Source organism: Onychostoma macrolepis, chromosome 17 (assembly GCF_012432095.1).
Source record: "Onychostoma macrolepis isolate SWU-2019 chromosome 17, ASM1243209v1, whole genome shotgun sequence".
Lineage (NCBI taxonomy): Eukaryota > Metazoa > Chordata > Actinopteri > Cypriniformes > Cyprinidae > Onychostoma > Onychostoma macrolepis.
In genome coordinates this window covers 8,760,791-8,781,571 of record NC_081171.1, presented here as the reverse complement: position 1 = coordinate 8,781,571, position 20,781 = coordinate 8,760,791, and the positions used below count along the sequence as shown (strand labels likewise).

The window sequence follows — 20,781 nt, the reverse complement described above, 5'->3', positions numbered from 1 at the left end:
GTGTTTTAAATTTCAAAATTTCTCCTTGTCAAAGTTAAAGGTGTATTAAGTGTGTGGATGGAGTGACATATTTAGTTCTTCACTCACAGTAACTGGAGTTTTCATGCAGGAGACCGCAGAGGTTCAGATCTTTCAGTGCTCATTTAGTTTTGGCTTGAAATGATGAAATGATGCCTCAAGTGCGACTATACCCCATTGTGCGCCTTTTTATGCAACCCTTTTTACTTCCATAATGTAACGTATTTCTGAAAGAAACACAATATTCAGTATGCACATATAATTTGAAAGTAGGCTCAATTTCACATTCCCAAATTTATTGTACTGTGTGAACGAAAAATATTGGTCTGTAATAAATCAATTTTATTTCAGTGTAATTTAAGCACTTTTATAGTATTTATTAGTATTTAGAATAAGCTTTTATTTTTATATTTTCAATTTTTATTTTATTTTTAACTCAAGTTTCGTTTTAGTCATTTTTATGTTATGTGATTGTGATTTTGTCATTATTATTAATTTTGAGATTAATAATTTATTTTTATTTCAATTTTTGTTTTGGTAATTTTAGTACTTAAACTTATTTTATTTTCGGTAGTTTCCAAAGCAACATTTCCGATTTTCATTTCAGTTTTTAATCTAAAATCTAGATTTTTATTTAATCTCAGGTTTATTTCAGTCTTGAGGGTTTTTTGCCTTCCCTCAATGATTTTTCCCTCCAAAAAAAGACACAAAACAGCAATTTGTCACTGTGAAACACAACACAGTAGTGTTTATGAAGAGATTTTTTTTTTTTTTGGAGGCAAATAATACTTGGCAAGGCCGATGGTTTCATGCAATAAGCTATATTTGTTTTCAGCAAGACGGCAATGGCATGCCGTAGCAATTTATCACTCGGTGGCGAGAACAACTGCACACAACACTGCTGGATTACAAAGGGAGAATGTTCACAATCACACGGTTGTTTTCATGAATTATTTTTGAGTTGTTGTTATTAGCAGCCTTTTCCACAGAGAGAGATCCGCACTTATCACATCTAATTATACAAAAATATAACAATTTCTATGAAATATCTCATACATTTTAAATGTGGCAGTAGTCTAGGGTTTATTTGGCATGCACTCGTGGTACCGCAGAGCCATTAAGGGTTCCTCTAATTTAGAATTAAAGGGAATTAAAATGCACAGATATCTCACATTCTTGTATGTGTTTGTGAAACTTAATCACAGTAGGAGGAAAACTCCCCCGCAGTGTGTGATCCTGTGCCATGTTAACACCTCCTAGTGCTGTTTCATTTTCAAAGAGCCTTTCATGTTCTCAGGAGTGAGAAAAGGTGTCATGCCCTCTGTACTGCTGGATCAAAGCAGCACAAATCCACTAATGTCTGTGCACCAGGCAGTCCTCCATCCCTTACCCCACTGTCCCAAAAAAAACAAAAAAAAACAAAAACAGCAACAAAGCTCCTAAAATATTTTACATTTTTGGTTTTGAATATAAAATCATTTGGTTTATGTAATGCTAAGACAGGCATGAAAAGAAGAGAAGAAAACAGATTTGGGGCGCAATTCAAGCTGAGCTTGAACCTTAATCTTTCATGTAATAAAAATAAATAGGGTCCAATGCAGTGTTACTTTAGAATTATATATATACTATTATAGTAGTTAATATTTTTTGAATCAGCTTTTATTTAACATTTTTTATTTTTATTTTTATTCTATTTTTATTTTAGTAATTTGGTTGTGCTTTTTTAAATGTAACATATTAATTAATTCATAATTATTTAGTTTTAGTGATGATAGTAATTAAATTTATATATATATGTTACGTATTGTAGCATTCATAATTTCAGTTTTAGTCATTTTAGTAGTTCAAGTTTTTCATCTAATATTTATTTTGTATTTTATTTCAGCTTTATTTCAGTAAACAAAAATAATTTATATAGTTTTAGTTAACAATAAAAACACTGGCCCAATGTTTTGGACCCCATTTACTTTTATTGTTTCAACTATTTTTCAAGGAAACTCACACAGATTTGAAAAAAATACTTGCAGGTGAGTACATGATGACATAATTGTAATCTCTGGATGAAATATTCCTTTAAACTCTCTGTATGTGAGGTTTATTTTTAGGATCCAGTGTTGTGATGTCTAAGCTCTGGATGAGCCCATCTTTAATGAGTTTCCAACATCAGACTACCCTGTAGTGCCACCACTAACACCTCAGCAGAGCTTAGAATGATAGCAGTTGACATTGCCTCTCTTGAGGATCTATTTAAAGCACAACACATTCTTTACCAGGGTAAAACTGAATTTGGGACTTGGGAATATAATAGGAGGGAATGGGGAAAAAGCTATGTGTGTGGTGCGTGTGAATTTGAGAGAGGTCATGGCCTCAGTCGGCTGTACTCCCTCTTTCCTCTGATAATAAGCATCCCATTCGTTCTCTCCATCTGCTCTCTTCTTGTCCCACTGCCCTCCCACACGTCCCGTGCTTGCGTCCCTTGCTAGCCACCTGCAACATCTGTCTGCGGTGCTGCCACATGGTTAAGTGTCTGTACTTGTTACACAAGGTTTGCAGGTTAGGTCACACGGGTGGCTTTAACTGGGGTTGCTCCGACAGTGCCCCATTAAAGGGACAGTCATTTGTGTGTCATTTACTCTATGGCTACACAATAGTGGATGAAACTGTCGTTTCAATCATTTTTGTTCTGCAATAAATAGTGCAATATAAAAAAAAAAAATTGGAATTTCCAGCAGATGACTTGAATAGCTATATTTTGAATCTAGAATGATTGGGGTGATTTTGTTGGGCAGTGCATCTACATAGAAAAAAAAAAAAAAAATTAGGGAAACCGTTGGTGTTCACACTTGGGCTCACACTTTACACAGTGTCTTTAAGTCACTATAAAGTGAACCATAAAATTAAAAATATCAGTTAGTAAAAAAAAAAAAAAAAACTGACAAAAGGTTTTAGTAATTTTGTTGCTTTATTTTTCATTTTCAGTAATTGTTTTTCAAAAAAATTACATTGCTTTCTTCTGTTTTTGATTGTTATTCAACTTTTTTCATTTATTTTATTTTATTTTATTTTACATTTAGGCATTTAGCAGACGCTTTTATCCAAAGCGACTTACAGAGGATTTAAAAAAATATATACAGTATATTTCATGGTTTTAGTTCTAATTTCATTTGAAGTTTTGGTTCTGTATAGTACACTGTAAAATTATAATACTGATATTTATGTCTTAATTTCTTTTTCTTTTCTTTTTTTCTTATAAACAATAAGCCTTCAGGCTTTTTTGATGGACTGCCATCAAATAAATAAATGCATGACATATTCGTGTTCACTTGGAATAGGTAGGTATGTATTTATTCAACTGAATCAAAGCCTTCGCGATGTGTATAGAGTAAATTATATTCCGATATATTGTGCAGCCCTAATTTACTCATTGTTCCAATACAGTGTACATATCACAAAACAAGACACAGTTGCTTGTAGAGGTGTCTCAGAACTCATCCTTCCCTTTTGTGCAACATAAAACTTTTGTTTTGTTTTGTTAGTTGGCGTTCCTCTCAGAGGCTACCTCCGAGCGGTTGGGCTTCAGAAGTGTGTGACTCGAATTCCCGGGTTTTGAGGGTATTGGTTGCGCTTCCTGCTGTCTGAAGACAGCTCTGCCAATGATGGAGGCTCTCTTTAGGCTGGCCCCCTGGTACACCCCTCCTTGGAGTCCTGAAATTTGGCTCACACAACACCCTGCAGCGTCGTGCCACCCTTAGCACTCTAAGTCATTGTCGTAACAGCACGACGCTGTGGCCCCCTGTCCTCAAATGACATCCAGAACCCCCCCTGATCAGCTTCCTGCTGCGTCTCCACGAGCCCACAGTCGCATGGAATATCAGCACGGCTCTTTGGGCTTGCCATTAAAACAAACACCCCCAGACGCATCTTGTGAGTGGAGGCCCGCGCCTCGTTTTTGCGTCCCATTGGTACCAGCTCATTCATCAAACATGATTTCACAACTACATAATTTCCGTGGCTTTGGAAAACAGAAGCAGCTGCTGTCTAGTTCTTGTTTGTCAATGGTGCTATATGATTATGACTATTGATGTGGTTTTCTGTGTGAAAAAATGTAAATATTGACCGGCATCATTAGCAATCAGCAGATAAATGTGTATATAATTATAAGAATGTGAAGCATGAAAGAGTGTATGCTGTCATCTTTTGATGGATAGATGGATTGACCGCAGGCAGCTAATCTGCTGGCATTCATTACGCATCTCTTACAGATGAACCAAATTTATTATAAATATGTTTTTATCAACTCTGGTGATGATTGATATAATTACGAGAGAAGATGGAGTAGACATGCAGTTTAAATAGTGTTTCATTACTGGAGGAAAAAAAAGAAAATTAACTGACTATGAACACAAACAGATTTCAAAAAAGGACATAAATTTACATGACTAAACTCTTCTAAAAGTGTTTAAATAACTTAAAATATAAAATATTGACAGAAAATGTAATTATGAGTATTTTAACAGTGATTGACTCTTATTATTGATTCTTAAAGATGTCTTTTAAACTTCCAAGGTAACAGCGATAATGAGAGAATTCAAATGGCCAATAAGAAAATTCCTTTCAAATATGCCCGGCCCGTAGAGGAATGGCTTCAGGAGAAAGGTAACTTCCTCCTCTTTAATTTTTTTTTTTTTTTTTATATATATATATATATACATAGATTTGACCATTTTTATTTTGTTAAATTTACTTATTTATAATATATAGGTAAATAGTTATATTGTATATTGTGTTGCACCATCACATTTTTGCTTTTCTTTTGCCTTTTCAATGCTCGTTGATCTTTGTATTGATCTTAAAGACAGACTAAATAATATATACTTTGTTTAATGGTTCAATATTGGCCTAGTAAACCTTTTATGAATGTTTTAAATGTGAACATTAAAAGAAATTAACATAAACATAAATTTCACTTGACTTACTGGCTGATAAAGGAAGGTGGACAGAGAAGGTTTAGTGAAACACAAGAGCTGTTGCAGGCAAAGTATCATCCGAGAAGAAAACGCCAGCATGATTATTGTTTCAGACATTAATTGCATATCATCAGGAGCCCTCCTCATTATAATCACTGGAATTACTCAAGAAATTAGGAATTTTTATTATAATCACGAAGTGATGATTTCTGGACTCATTTAAACCAGAAATTGTTTATTTATTTTCTTTCTTTTTTTCTGAATTGTTATGATCTGTGTCATTCTGCAAAGCTTTTTATTCCCAACCACAGAATATTTTGTCTATTATTTTCACTGATTCTTGAGACATGTGACAAAACATGTTTGAAAATGTTTCATCTGTCGTTAGTTTTGAAAATAGCAACAATTCTGCATTAATATTATTTAGAAATAATTGCTAGAATGTTCTCAGCATAAATAATCCTTTTATTTTATTTTTGTTTTATCAAAATGATCTTAAATACAATGTTTTACCATATCAAAATGTATCCCAAATAATTATTATTTTTATTTATTTATTTATATTTTATGTCCCAGGAATCAGCAATTTGTACATTATACCATGTGTTTAAAACCAAGACATTTTTACAGTAGACAACTTTTTCAGCATTTTTACAGTAAGAATGGCTCTATCACGTTAATCTTTCTATTATTTCAGAATGCATTCATGTGCCAGTCATAAGACATTTTGTTTTTTAATCGTATGGATGATCTCTCTTCATAGAGGCAATTATAGTAAAACTTACTGCAGCCATCATGGGCTTGTAGCTAGACTCATTCAGGGAGACATAATGGGTCTGGTTTATAGTCTAGCCCTCCAAATGTTTACAACGTGTCTCATGGTAGTATAACCCTGAGCATTTCGGAAGAAAATTAAGCCATAGTGATCCAGCACAACCATCTAAGTCATTGTACTTTGGTTGGGTAGGTTAAGTGCCTAAAAGAGACGTGAATCTTGTTGCCCAACAAGATATTTTGTGCTCTTACCGACCCATAACCATGAAATGTTCTGGATCTTTCTTGCATCCTCAGGGCGGCAGTTAACGATATTCAACACCCAGGCCACAATAAGAATTGGTGGTTCAGACCGCAAGAGGCCATTTCAGGGCCAACTCTCTGGACTCTACTACAACGGCCTCAAAGTGCTCAACATGGCTGCTCAGGGCAACCCTAACATCAAAATCAATGGCAGCGTCCGCCTGGTGGGGGAGGTTCCCTCCGCAGGTTCAGCCAGAACCACAGCCCTTCCCCCGGAGATGTCCACCACCTTTATCGAGACCACCACCACCATGTCCACCACCACCACGAGAAAACACCGCACTCCACCCACAATACAGGTACGACCCCAGACACACAAGCACAAATTCAAATGAAGACATCAGAAAACTAGCTGAGACTAGTAATATAAGTTACTATAAGCTACTGAAGGCCTATCAAGAACTTCAAGAACTGTAACTATAAAGATAACTATAAAAATAAAGATATTAGCATCCAGCTGCATTTGCCTGCCAAATGTGTTGATCTTTTTTTTGAATACTTTATTGGATAGAAATGCATATAAATCGCTGCTCACAAGCTGCATGTGCAATAAAGTTGTTACTGCTTCATTGTTGGCAAATGATAGAAACAAGTTTTGTCTCCTACAATTTGCTGTATCTAGCACTCACACCATCTAGCACTGTTTTCGTTTTCTGTCTTATAAAATATCTTGTTACATTAATGGACGAATTATGTTTCCTGCTACTTTAAATGTTTCAACTTTTTAAAGTTGAGTAGATTCTGATTGGCTGTCAAAGTTTTTGTTGTTTATCAGCTAGGAAAAAAAATTGTTCTGAGAGTGATTCCAACAATATAGTTCTTCTGTTTTCTTATTATTATGTATTGATTTATAGCTGTGAACTTCCCTGTTCTCATAAAATTAGAACATTCATAATCACTATAGTTATAGTTCTTTGTGTGAAAGGGTTTTTTTTTTTTTTTTTTTGTCAGTTGCATAAAAACTTGCTTGGTCTAATGAGTGATTAAGTAATTACATTTGTAGAAAATCAATTGTTAACTGTTGCGTAATTGTATATTTTTATATTTCTGTTCTCATAGAATATTTTTTAACTTTATTTTTATTGTTATAGTTATCGTCCTTGGAGTGAATGGGCCTTATGACTGATTTTAACTTGTTAAGTCATTAAGTTTATACTTAAATTGGTCTAAGACTGATTTTTTTCCCTGCTAGCTGGTCATACACATTTTTCAGACACGGTTTTAACATAATGCTGTGTTTATGCGACTGTGTTTTCGCATGTGTGCCTACATCTCCTCATCATTTCTGATTTGGGAACTACACCACAAATAACGTCTGGCCCAGATTTACAATTCAAATAAATGAGGACACAAATTTCTTGCAACACAACATGGAAAATAAATCTCCAGAATGGATTTTTGGGTGGTTTTCTGCACAGCTACACCTTCCATTCTGCAGAACGTCTCAGTGCTGCTGACAACGTTCTCCTTAATTTATTACGCTCTCAGTTTGGTCCAATGATTTCCAGTGAGCTTATTTGTCAAGCTTAGACCTATTTCTTCAGCTTTGTGTTTGCAGATGCAAATTTAACTGTGGTATTAAAATGAGAAACAATGATTGGACCGTGCCAAGGTTATGTATGTCACACATGTGGATAGGGTAAACGCATTACAACAACAATACATTGTGTCTGTGTGGGATGTCAAATTATAAATATGCAAAAGAGAGGCTTTTGTTTCATTTAGGAGAAGTCACTCAACCAGGTGCGTCTGAATGATTTTCCAACAGTATGCAAACAGCTTGCTCCAGTTAACGCGAGCACATGCAGTGTCCACGACTTAATTTTATTAAGGTTGAGAGCCTCTCTGACACATTTTTGTTTTCATGTTTTTCATAACCGAAGAGAATTGTTTTTAATTCTCCACGTCCTTTAGATAAAGACACGAGAGCAGGTGAACAAAGCTTCATTTGCACACTCTTGACAACCAAACAGAGTGCCGCCCACATAAAGTTTGACCGGGAGCCAATAAAACACTGTGGTTTGGCGAAATGCGATTAGACTGGCCATTTCATAGGCATCCTGGTACAAATTGAGCTGGTGGAAGTGATATTAAAGCCATCAGTCTCCTCTGTGTCTGAGACACATTTTGGCAAGAGACATTTGTAATCGTGAAGCCCCCACAGTTGACCGCATGAAGAAACTTTGCGACTGACTAATGCTAAGGGAATTGGCTACAAATGTGTTCTTCCTAGTCGGATCATATATTGAATTCGAAATGCATCATTTTGGTGAAGTAATTAAATTTGTGGAAAATGAATTGTTAATTGCATCATAATTGATAGAAAATGTGAAAATGCTCATTCATTCATTCATTTATAATTATTTAATTTAATCATTTACTTATTTCAGTTTCTCATATAACCACTTATAATAATAATTTAACCACCCAAAAAAATAATGATAAAAAAAACTCTTAAACGTGCTTCTATCATGGCCAATGCTTTCACACATTTGAATCAAATTATTTGGATATGATTGAATCAAGTCATTCACTTTTGTTAATTAGTATTTGAGTAGAGAAAGCATGTTTCCATTGTGTGGAAATTCGTGATTTAATCAAGTTCAGCCAAACACTTACAATAACATACTTGCAAACTAAATATAACTTTTTTTTGCACACGTGAAGTTAGATGTTGGCAGTATGAAGATGCTGCTGGTTATCTTTAGCACTACCAGTGGAGTTGATATTATTATTAAGGCAACTTGAATTCTTGTGAACAGGTCCTCAACCAAAGCATATGCTAGACAGTTCATCACAATGGTAACTCACCCAAAAACACCAACATAACAGAAAGTCTTTTAAAATACCAACTCAACAGTTAACAATTCTTGCTATTTCCTCATTTTACTGAAAAATGCGTAAATTAACACTTTATTTTAACATTTACTCTCCCTGTCCAGCCCTGTGCAAAGTATGATGGGAAGTGTATAATTTTGAGCTACTTGATTGAAACATCTTATTTTAAAATGAATACATAAGGTTAAGCCAAAGAGCAACGTCTTAAATCAGTTGCATGATGCAATCTTGTTTAAACGAGGAAGCTATTATTCGTTTGAATAATAATGTTTAAATAAAAAGCATTTTGAATGCATTTATATAATCGTTTCACTGATTCATACATTGATCAGTTATTTTATATTATTTTTTTTCATTGTTGTTCAATCCTATGGCTGTGTGATTTCAAGGGATATTTGTCTTCATGAGTAAGAGATTAAAGATATCTTTCACGGTTCATTTCAACATTTCAACAGACACAAATCAAGCGTAGCGTTAGTTCTGGCAGGTCGTGTGAGTCAAGCTAGCATCTACCTATAGGAAAACAATGCCTGTCACGGCATTCCTATATAAGGTCTATCCAGTATTATTCAACAGCTTACTTGCTCAGGAGCAAATTATCCTCCTCCATCCCCAGCTCCTCCTTTCGTCACAGTCAGGACTTGTCTTTCTGATATTCTTTGTTTCCTGAAACAGACTCCTTTTATCTTGAATCATGTTATTACGCTAAAATGTCATTAAGAACATTAATGATAATAGTAATCATGCTACATTTTGGTTCTGTTCTGTTTATCTTAATGGGGTTATTGCTGCTTTTTACCCAGCTTTTACCTAGAACAGAACCATCCAAATCCAAATTATTCTCTGCTCATTCAACCTTTACTTCTGCTTTCTGCTCTTCCCTGGTGTCCTCTGTCTTCATCTTGGGCTGATAGAAGAAGGTTTTGGGTACCAGCACAAAAAGAGATATTTGGTTGGATCTAATATTCTTGACATGGAAACTCGATCTTACATTATTGGCGTTATTGGCAGGATGTCGGCATATCTAACAGTGCTAAACATGGCATCCCAGTGCACAGCGAACCACGGAGATGGAAATTTCCACTTACATTAAAGCTGAAGTTGACCATGTCTGACTTTAGCTGGAAACCGTAGATGCTCAGCGAAGCATCAGACTGCATTACAATCTGAGCACAAACAGGCAAAACGCATGCAAACGCTGCGGTAACGAGAGAGCATGCATCTGCCTGGAGCAGAGCCACGCTTGAGAATAAAACAATTCTCTGTGACGCACTCTCAAACACAGCTCTGCTGTGGGTCTTGTTTGGCTTATGAGGCTAATAGATGTTCGAGAAAACACAGCCATAGATTGTTATCTGATCTAATGAACCAGTCACAGTCACATATTACGTACGAAAGGGCGAAAGATGTGTGATGGTATTAGAGTGAGTCATTTTGTTGGCGTCACTTAACATGACTGGAATTAAGCTTTTGGAAATAGATAATAATACACCCACAGTTGTTTCTAACCTGTTTATTTATGTATTCATTTTTTAAATCCCCGTCCCACGCTTATTGGCCCATCTTTAGATTCAGGCGTTCATTTTAGTCACTATTACTCTGTTAAGGCTGACGTTGGAATGAATAGCGTTTTCTGTTGAAATTTTTTGACATTTTCATTTTCCTTTGTCATTTCGATAACAAAATAGCTAAAAACATCATACGGCCAATAACAAATCATCAAAATGGTTTTTATATTAACATAAAACTGGCAGTAAGATGTCAAGTGGTGAGTTTGAAATGAGAATTAAGAGCGAATACAGGCCTCGCACACAATCATGAGGATGAATGGAGGATTGTAGGTACTTGAGTGGAACTGGCAAGAGGATTCTCATTAATTCTGATCAGTCTAGTAGGTCAACAGGCTGCTGGTCATGTTTGCTTTCTCATCTTAATTTGTGCAAACAGGAACAGTAAACAAGTGGTCTGTTACAGTTGGGGAAGGAATATAATTGTAAACTGCAATCCCCTACATGTATTGTGTTGGGATGAGAGATCTATTTTTAAGCCATTTGCATTTGTGTCGAACTGGAACAAGGTCTGTGCGGTTTATTCGGCTTAATTAAGACCAGGGCTGTAGAGACATAAAGAAGCCAGGCTTGTGCGGATCTCAGTGTAGAACTCTTTCGAGGTTTGCTTAAGTACGCTCTGCTGTTCTTCAAAGAAATCCGTCTGTAAGAGAAGTCTTGAGAGACAGATCACAAGGAAGGGTTTTTCTTGTTTTAATCATGTTTAGGAAAGGTGCAGAAACAGAAAAGATGTAGCTAAATGTGATTTCTTGGCTTACGCTGACAGAAGAACTACGCAGCATGATGAGACCGTTAGCTTTAGAAAATTAGAAGCCCAAAACATCTTGTTTTCTTTTAATAAAGAGGAAAGAAAATTAGGGAATTTAATATCTGATAATGTTCAGAAGAATCCCCAGCTAGGTGATAGTCAGATTTAATGTGGAAGAAGTTTGTAAAATTGACTTTTTCTTTACCTCAAGGTCTATCCTTATTTCATTAATGAATCTGAGATTATTCGCCTGGCTGGATTGATGGTAAACCTTACACATGAGGGGTGTGTTTTCCTCTGGGTGTCTGAATCATTGATGTAAGGTAGGTTAATTGAGCTGCACACATTTTCATATCAGAGGGGTGGGATGATGATATGTATTTCAGGGCAGCGATTTCATTTCATGTCTGCGGAAAGCTGAGGGACTACATTTGGTCTCATACGTCCTTTGGCCTCTAATAGGAAGGATTTTGGGCGTTTATGGTTGCTCCATCCCAAAATCATCAAATCCTTTTCCTTTGCTGCACTGCTGAAATGTAGTACATTAAAGAACCGTGTGCCAGAGGGGATAAAACCCTTAGTGAGACACAGCAAAGGATTTTCTCCACGAATTAGCCCACTTTCAGCCATGTTGTCATAAGTGCTCTATTTGCTTTAAACAGGATCCCAGACAGAATGATTTAATGCGCTGGGCATTAGGATGGATAATGCATATTACGGTAGTGTTGATTTTATTAATGTTTCAGCTTATACTGTGTGTTGGAGCATAATGGAGTAAGACAGGACCTGATGATGTACCTGTTGCAAAGATGTTGTAAAGGTTAATGATAAAGCGATTGAATAGGACACATCATTGCATGCATTTGATGACGCATTGAAGCAATTTTTAAAATGGACTTTAAAGAAGTAGGCTAGTTCTCTCGAAAATGAAAATTGCTCCTAGCTTCTATGACTTTCTTTCTTGTGTGGAACACACAAGAATAATTTATTTGAAAAATATCCTGAATATTCTTTTCAGTGTCATGAAAATGAATTAGGACTGGTGCTGTTAAGCTCACAAATGACAAAAAAGCTCTATAAAAGTATCAAAAGTGATGTCAAATGAATGCTTTCTGTGAAGAACAGGCTAAAATTGAGTCTTTTTAACTCAAAAATTATAAAAAAGCACAGTTGTGATGTCTGATTCATGAACAAATCATTCTTTTGATTCAGTTCTTTTCAATGGATCGGTTAGTCCAGTTTACAAAACCAGTGTTTTCAAGTTCAACTCGCTGGCTCAGTGATACGGTTTCAGGGATTAACAGCCCACTGGAGGTGAAAATTATCAGTGAAATATGGTTTAAATATCAGTTTGTTTGTCAGACAAACCATGTTATTGCTTTATAGGTCTTGGTCTAATCCCATGAGTCATACAGACTACTTTTATAATATTTGTATGATATTTATGGCACTCCAGTTAACATTTATTGAAAGAAAGAGTCATACAGGTTTGGAACAACATGAATGTGAGTAAATTATGACAGGATATTTATTTTGATGTGAACTATCCCTCTAATGCAATTTAACGATTTAAAAGATTGCTTAATGTGATTTAGAGATTAATCACTACTGAATGCGCAAATTCTTATTTAGTGCAGCGAATGCAGACGGCTGGTCTTGATAAGTATTTATGCTCCTGTTTTTAAGTTGTAAAACACTGAATCTATGTAAAACACGTATGTGGCCAATTCCAAGGATTATTATCTGTCACCATGCATCTGCTGTGCACAGCAGCTAGCATCTCTTGCTGTGTTGTTACTGGGAGGACATGTCGAGAAATAAACAAATTACTGCAACGTTGTGATGTACCTCACGGAAACAACATGATTTTTTTTTGTGGATTTAATTAAGCCGCCGCACTGGGACCCTCGTAATTGTCCACAATGGGAACAACTAATGGATATTTTTGCATATTAATTGCTTCCTCATGAATGAAGTGTAGAGTTAACCGAGGCTTAGCAGTTTTGGAATGCAGCTTCTAATTATCACGTAACCGAACAGAATTTAGCTTCCATCGAAATGGAAAAAGTTTAAACAAAAATGCATATGCTGACTTTCACCGTGTACGCATAATAGTCTGCGTTTAGAAAACACAAAAACTAAGTGATAAGGTACAGTACGTCTAGCATAAACTAAAAGCTGTACACTTTCTTCTGCATGAGACAGACAGTTCAGGGGTTAACCGCACGATCCACTGAGACAGAAAAAATACTGTCAGCAACGGGAGTTGCTGCACTACCACAATAAAGACTAATATTTCTCCAGAGTTGTGTTTAGAATCCAATTATATGGAGGTTGGAGGCGGCCGACAGACGGCTGTGGTGCAGAGGACTGATACGTTTCAGAAGGTGCTGACGAGCCACGTGGGACCAGGATATTACGCGTGGGCAGACGCCGCTATCCCTAAGAGACGGCGGCCTTGATTTATTGAAATGCGCGGCAGCCGTAGTTAAAAGGGCCAAAGCTATGGGAGCCGTATCAAGGCACTCCTTGGGTAGATGATGCGAGTCCAATCTCCTGGCCACGGTAGTGTATTGAAATGTGAATCGAGTTTCACTTTACTCCAATTTATTTCCTCTTGAGGCGTGATGCCAAATAAAAGTAACAAACAAGGGGAACTACTGGGAATGGACAAGTTTGCATAACAATAGCAGTGGCGTTTAGGCTGCATCTCAACAAAGATTCTCCTCTTCATTGCACCAATCACAGAAGTGATTTGGTCAGAAATGTTTTGAAGCACTTTTTGTAGCACTTTTCTTAGATGTACAAAACCATTGCAGTACTTTAAAACAAACAAAAAAATTGTTTTAATCAAAAAACTAATATTTTAAGAGAAATAATAAAATGAATGAAACTGATAAATACCAATACAATTTTCATTTTGCTTTGTATTGTAAATAATTTCTAATAAATAATAATTTTGAAAATTGTAATAAGATTCTTATTCTTATTCTTATTCTTCTTATTATTATAATGCATCATTTAAAGTAATGATATTTTAATATTTAGTTATTAATTTGATTACATTTAATTTTTTTTTATTATTATTATTATTGAAATGGATGAAACAGATAAATACCCAGACCATTTTGAAAATATACTTTGTATAGTAAATAATTTCGAATAATAATTTCTAATTTTGAAAATTAGAATGAGAATAATTATTATTATTGGTAGTAGTAATTATTATTATTATTATACATAATTTGAAAATAATATCATTTAAATATTTCATTGTTAAATAAAAATGTAACATTAACAGACTAAATTTGTTCAATTTAGTGTTTTTGTTGTTGTTGTTGTTGTTTTTTACATCGGATACATTTGTAATTAATCATAATTACTTATTAATTAATGAAAATAATAATAATTATTCATTTTAAATATAATTTGAAGTAATAGTATTTACATATTTAGTTATTAATTTGATTAAATCTAAGTTTTTACAAATATTTTTTAATATTTTTAAAGACATTAATGAAATAGATAAATAGCAATGCAATTTTCATTTTGAAAATGTACTTTGCTTACATCTGATAAACAATTAATTGATTAGTATTATTATTATCCATAATTTAAATGAATACAGAGTAAATATTTTGATTACATATGAAAATATTTAGAAAATGTTTCAAATATAAAAAAATCTCTGGATTTTATACTTTCTTCTCTTTTTTTCTTTCTTTTTCTCTCTTTTTATTCTCTAAAGCACATTTTATGCATGGAAGGTGCTGTAAAAATAAAATGTATTACTATTAATATTAAAAAAAAAAAAATGTCTTCTCATGAGGACAGATTCCTCGTATTTTGATATTAAGGTATCTGGTTAATGAAATCAGACTTGTACATGCCGTCTGAACTGCCTCTATCATCCAGACATTACCACACGCACCTCTCTATCTCCCAAGACCATTTCCATCCCCTCTTCAAATTAAACAGGCGCGGCATAATAAAAGACGCCACTTTAGATTTGAATCTATAATTGAAACAAACTGCATATTGCTTTCTAATTTTAGCGAGGACACAAAGAGGAGTGCTCAGGGAGATAGTTTGTCATAAGGTCCCATGCGACCTTGCCCTCCTCAGCCAGAAAGTGATTAAAGATAAGGCTCAGGACTGTTCCCGTGTAAACAGGAAGATGAACGGCGGCTGTTTGAAAGCTTCAGCGTAAGCTCGTGACGATTATAGTTTGCCGTGCAGCACAAAAAAGTCAAGAGTACAAAACAAAATGAAGTATTCTGGAGTGAGTCCTTGCTGCAGGCCATTCTAGTGCAAAGAGGTAGTGAGCAAAGAGAGCTTAGAAAGTCAATAGCCAGGTGAGATACAAAGAGACAATAGAAGAGAGGGAAAGATGTACTTCAGTGAAGCAGGCATTTACACATTCATTCAGCCGCAATAATAAATCTTTAAAATATTCTGAATGTTAAAATAATGTTTGAATAATACGTTTAAATGTACTTGAACACAAGAATTCATAAATAGTTGTAGGCATTTTGCCACACCTGCCAGTTTTTTTTTTTTTTTCCGAAGTTCAAAGATTTTTCAAAGTTGAATTTAAGATTATTGTAGTATGTTTTACAAGAAAATACTATTTCAGATTTTCTACTTCAAAATTTCATGTTTTATTCAGTGTAGTTTTCACTCAAATTGCTAGGGAAATTGAACAAATAATTGCAAATTATATCTTACACCTATTTTTTTCAGTATATACAGTATTTGATGCTATATTTTATCTATTCATATCGAAGTAACAGCATTTATATATGTATTTATTTATTTGATTATATCTAATTTAAAAAAAAAATTTTTTTTTAAAGGAATGAAACAGATAAGTACCATCTTGAAAATGTACTTTGCTTACACCTGATAAATAATACACCTAATAATAATAATAATTAATAGATATCAATTTTTTTTTTCATATGAAAATATTTTGAATATTTTATATAAGATTTATATAAGACTTTTATATAAGATTATTGTAGTATGATATGATGATGAATATATAAATGATGTTACATTTTATATATTCATATCAAAGTAATAGCATTTACATATTTATTTATTTGATCATATCTTGAGCATATCATATTCAAATCAAAGTTCTTTCAAATTAATACATTGCTGAAATATTGTATTCTTTCAGTAGAAGAACCCTTGTTTTTGTCTCTGCGCTAAGCCTTCGATGTCCTTTCATCCTATAGGTACGCCTCTGTTATCACTCAGGCCTTTTTCTTGGAGAAAACACGATGTGCGATAAGATGTCAAATGGCTGTCATCAGAGAGGTGGAACTCTCTGAATCATTCTGAAACTGATCTTCTCCCTTCTTATTGATTCAGTTTGTAATACAAGCTGTTCACTCCTTGTACTGCCAAAGTGGAGATAGACACGATAGCATCAAGGCCAGAGAAACCCACAGGAGGGATGAAAGGAGATGATTATCTGAGGACCAGAGTCAGCAAACTTTTGTTTTAATGTCTGCCTCCTTTTTTTTTTTTGAAGCTACATGGAATCACTTGGGGTTAAGGTGACTTAAGCGACTTAACTAGATATTTTCTTTTATCTTAATTGCATAATAGACTGCTGATCACCTCTTGAAGAGGCTTGAGATACAGGCATGGCTGGAGCACTTTGAATCACACGATTGTGTGGCATTTCAGATCTATTTGTCAATTGATCAAACTGCTAGTAAACAGTGTATTGACCATATATTTAGATTACAAATTTAGTTGGGGATCTGTAAGGTTTTTTGTTTTTGAAAGAAATCTCTTATGTACACCATTTGAATTTATTTGATCAAAAAATACAGTAATACTGTGAAATATTATTACAATTTAAAAGAACTGTTTAATCAATTGAAAAAATGCAAGCACAATTTTCAGCATCATTACTGCAGTCTTCAGTGTCACTGAATCATTCTAAAATGCTGATTTGCTACTCAAGAAAAATGTTTCTATAATTATCAATGTTTAAATAAATTAATTCTTACTGAACCCAAACTTTTAAACGGTAGCGTATAGCATGTTTGGTGATGAAATGCTAACGTCTAAAGCATTATAAATTATTTGCCTAAAGATTAGCCATGCATTTTTTTAAATCAACCATAATGATTTCTTCTCATTTATGTTTGTATAAATGTAAATTGTACTTTAAGTAAGTATTTCCCATTATTCAGCTTACCTAAACTTCTAAAACCTCTTGACGTGACACAGTTCTTCTTCAGATAACTTCATTTAAACCCATATTCTGCCACATAAAATGCTTTGTTTCTCTAAACATGTTTGTTTGCAAACCTTTTTAGAGCAGGACATATTTTAGTCAAGCTACAATGACAGACGTTTACAGTATTTCCCGTGTAGGTGAAAAACTCCTCACCTCCTACGAGCAAATCAAGAGTGTGATTTGGAAAGAATATACGCTGCCACACAAGCTATTTCTGCGCTACCCTACTGCTGTAAATGATTTAATTGGAAAGTTCATTTAATTAGACCAGTTTGGTTAAATAAATCAGACCGTCTCATCCATTCAATTAGCCACCAAAGTGCTACCTGTACGCTCTGAACACGAGAGCTGTGATCGCACTGTATTAATATCAGTATGATTCACATGTTAAAATGAAACAATTAGACTTTCTTTGCAAAGTTTCACCAGAATTAGCTGTTAGAAAATAATTCATAGTTTCCATTCATTACGACATCAGAATGTCTTTCTCCACTAATTATGGCGTCATAATCAGTTCCTTTTCTACTGATTATGACAAATTAATTACTTCTGTTCCCACTGATTGTGACATCAGCATTAGCTCGGTTCCCAGTGATTCCCGCTAAATCTCGGCATCAAACATGTTGACCATACCAACGTCTTCAATCAAAAAGAGGCATAAAAACATGACAGGAGGAACTTCCTAAATCTCAAAGATTATTCCAGCATCAGCACTTTCCTTGGTGCTGTATAATCGATTAGGACTGAGGGGCTCCTGTGAAATGAATGATCTGGCTTCTGTTTGGAGCGTAAATCACACGCTTGCTCCTATATCTACAGGATTTACATGCACAGACTTTTGGCAGAGGATGTGCCGATCCTGTGCTATGTGCATTTCGACTTTGCTTTATTTTTGCAGATTTTGTAAATACGGCCTCCTCGATCCAAAAAAAGAAGAAGAAAAAAATCTGAACTATTTTAACTGTTGTTGAGCACTGAGTGAAGAAAAAGAGAAACTGGGCTTCACATGACTTGATAATAGGCTTTCAGTGTTAATGTGTTTAAGTCTGTTCTTGTGTTCACACTGTGCTTCTTTCAGTGTTATTAATGAAATGTCCTCTATTGTTCACAAGCTGCACTCTGACCTCAATTAAATCACCCTGCGAGACAAGCCAAATGGAATGAAATGAATCAATAGAAATAGGTAATTTGGGGGGTCTACGGGTCAGCAGCACTAAATTTGTGAAGCTTTTCATCAAGCACTGAGACTATTAAGCTTTTACACCTCAGAAATGTTTATACTTACAAGAAATGCTTCGTATTAAGACTCTAATTTATGCATGACTGTCAGCACAGTAATTTAAGGTGAAGAAAAGTGCAATGAATTTGGCGTGTGACCCCTTTTAGCTCTTAAAGAGTTTCTCCTCAAAGCTTGCTGGTGTCATTTTGCTAAATATGAGAAAAACATGGGTGTTTGAGTCCACTTTTCATTTAATTCAAAACGAGCGGCTTAAATTTAAGTGGTCACATCTTTGCTGTATTTTGAGATGCAAATGGCAAGAAAAGCCAATTTTAGTGTCCTTACTGTCAGTGGTGAATATTGAATCCATTTTTTTTTTTCCACGCAGCTGAATTTGCTATACAGCCACATAATGTGATATCAGCTCTTCCTATCAAGTCTTCACCCAACACATCTGTCAATAGATTCGCCTATTTACAGTAAATATGTAGAGTGACTAAGCCACATTTTTCAAGGACAACTTTTTTCATTCACTTCAATTGAACTATTACATGCACATGAGCAATAGATATGTTAGCTTTGTTGTCTGTGCGACAGCGAGCATTTAGACCAACTGTTTTCAGTTTGCGCACTGATAGACAGCTTTTCAAATTATTTCCGCATTCGTTTATGCTCCGTTTGTCCTTTGATGCAGAGCATTTTTGATATTAGAAGGCTTTGACTAGACCCTGTGTAATCACATCTTTGAAAAAACCATAGCTTTCTTTTTTCATAAACATCCTTAGGGTTTCCAGAATAACCAAATTCAGCTGAATTGAGATGCTGGCCTCTTCTGCTCTGTCACTCTGTAGTTCCCTCCTGCTTTTTGTACCCAGCAGGACACTGGAACGGCTCACCCAGGCTGTCAGTTATCTTTGAGCAGAGCCATGGTAAATATCCTGCATTGATTAAGCAGATTTGCATAGGCAGAGCAGGCCTGGAGGCGAAGAGCTGAATGCTAACCAACATCCACAATGTCACAGGCCCAAAATACCATCTCGCCCTGCAGCTGCAAGGGTATTCTGGCATAAGTAGGCAAAGAACGTAATCAGACTGCTGGCTTTGTGTAGGACTTGAAGTTGCCAAGCCATGCCACATTTGCCAGAACCGTTCTTTTATACTGCTATATATCAGTGATTCTTCAATTACAGGAACTTTTCTGTCCCTTTAAGCTGCACGTTTTAGTCGTTTTTATTTTTTAATGATTTGTTCCTTCATTTTTTTTAAGAATGTTGACATATAGAATATCTCTGTTTTGGACCAGTAATAATTTAGTGTTCATATAGCTACTATTATAGCATTTATTAATATGTTGAATTAGATTTCATTTTTATATTTTCAGTTGTCAGTTAAATTTTTGTTTAAGCTTTAGTAATTTTCTTTTCTTTTGTCATTATTCATTTTTTTAATATTTCTATTTAGCTTTAATATACTGTATATATGTTTTAGTTTAAGCAATTAGTTTAGTACTTCAAATTAAACCTCAACACTTCAGAATTGTCGTTGAAGTGTAAGATTTTCATATAGTGTTTATGTAAGGGATAATGAACGGCTAGCTGTGCATTAAATCGTTTAATGCACAGCTATCCGTTGATTATCCCGTTTATGCCATGGTCATTTGCCAGCATTCACATATTAAAGATGTTAATAATATTTGCGCTGCAATATTTGACCGGAACGATAAAAATGACGGTTATTTTCGTCTGTATTACTATTCAACTGTAACTGTATGTTACTATGGTTACCAATGTTTATAGGAAGCGCATTAATATGGAACGTGATTAAACTGACCTGGAACTATCTGTGCAGTTAAACAAATTTAATCAACACCTGCCAGCCAATCAGAATCGAGTATTCAGACAGACCATGGCATAAATTTGTTTATAATGTTTATACATTTGTTTATGTATAAACATTTCCTTAGCATTAACACACACAAAAAAAAAACAGTGGAGATGATGTTTGACCCCCGAATTCATCGGAGACCACTTACCAGTGGTCATTAATGGTCAGAATATAGCCCAGGTGGACTCTTTACATTGATA

General features: G+C 34.8%; 1 protein-coding gene across 48 annotated transcripts in view; it reads left to right on the top strand.

Moving 5' to 3' along the window:
* Positions 1-20,781, top strand: part of nrxn3a (neurexin 3a) — a 295,029-nt gene that overhangs the window by 240,967 nt on the left and 33,281 nt on the right. For all 48 annotated transcript variants that reach the window (XR_009266732.1, XR_009266731.1, XR_009266730.1 and 45 more), the window contains 2 exons: positions 4,585-4,674; positions 6,057-6,361. Coding sequence is in view for 45 of the 48 variants with exons in the window: in XM_058749467.1 (XP_058605450.1) it covers positions 4,585-4,674; positions 6,057-6,361 (395 nt within the window). In the remaining 3 variants the exon portion in view is untranslated. The remainder of the gene's footprint in view (positions 1-4,584; positions 4,675-6,056; positions 6,362-20,781) is intronic.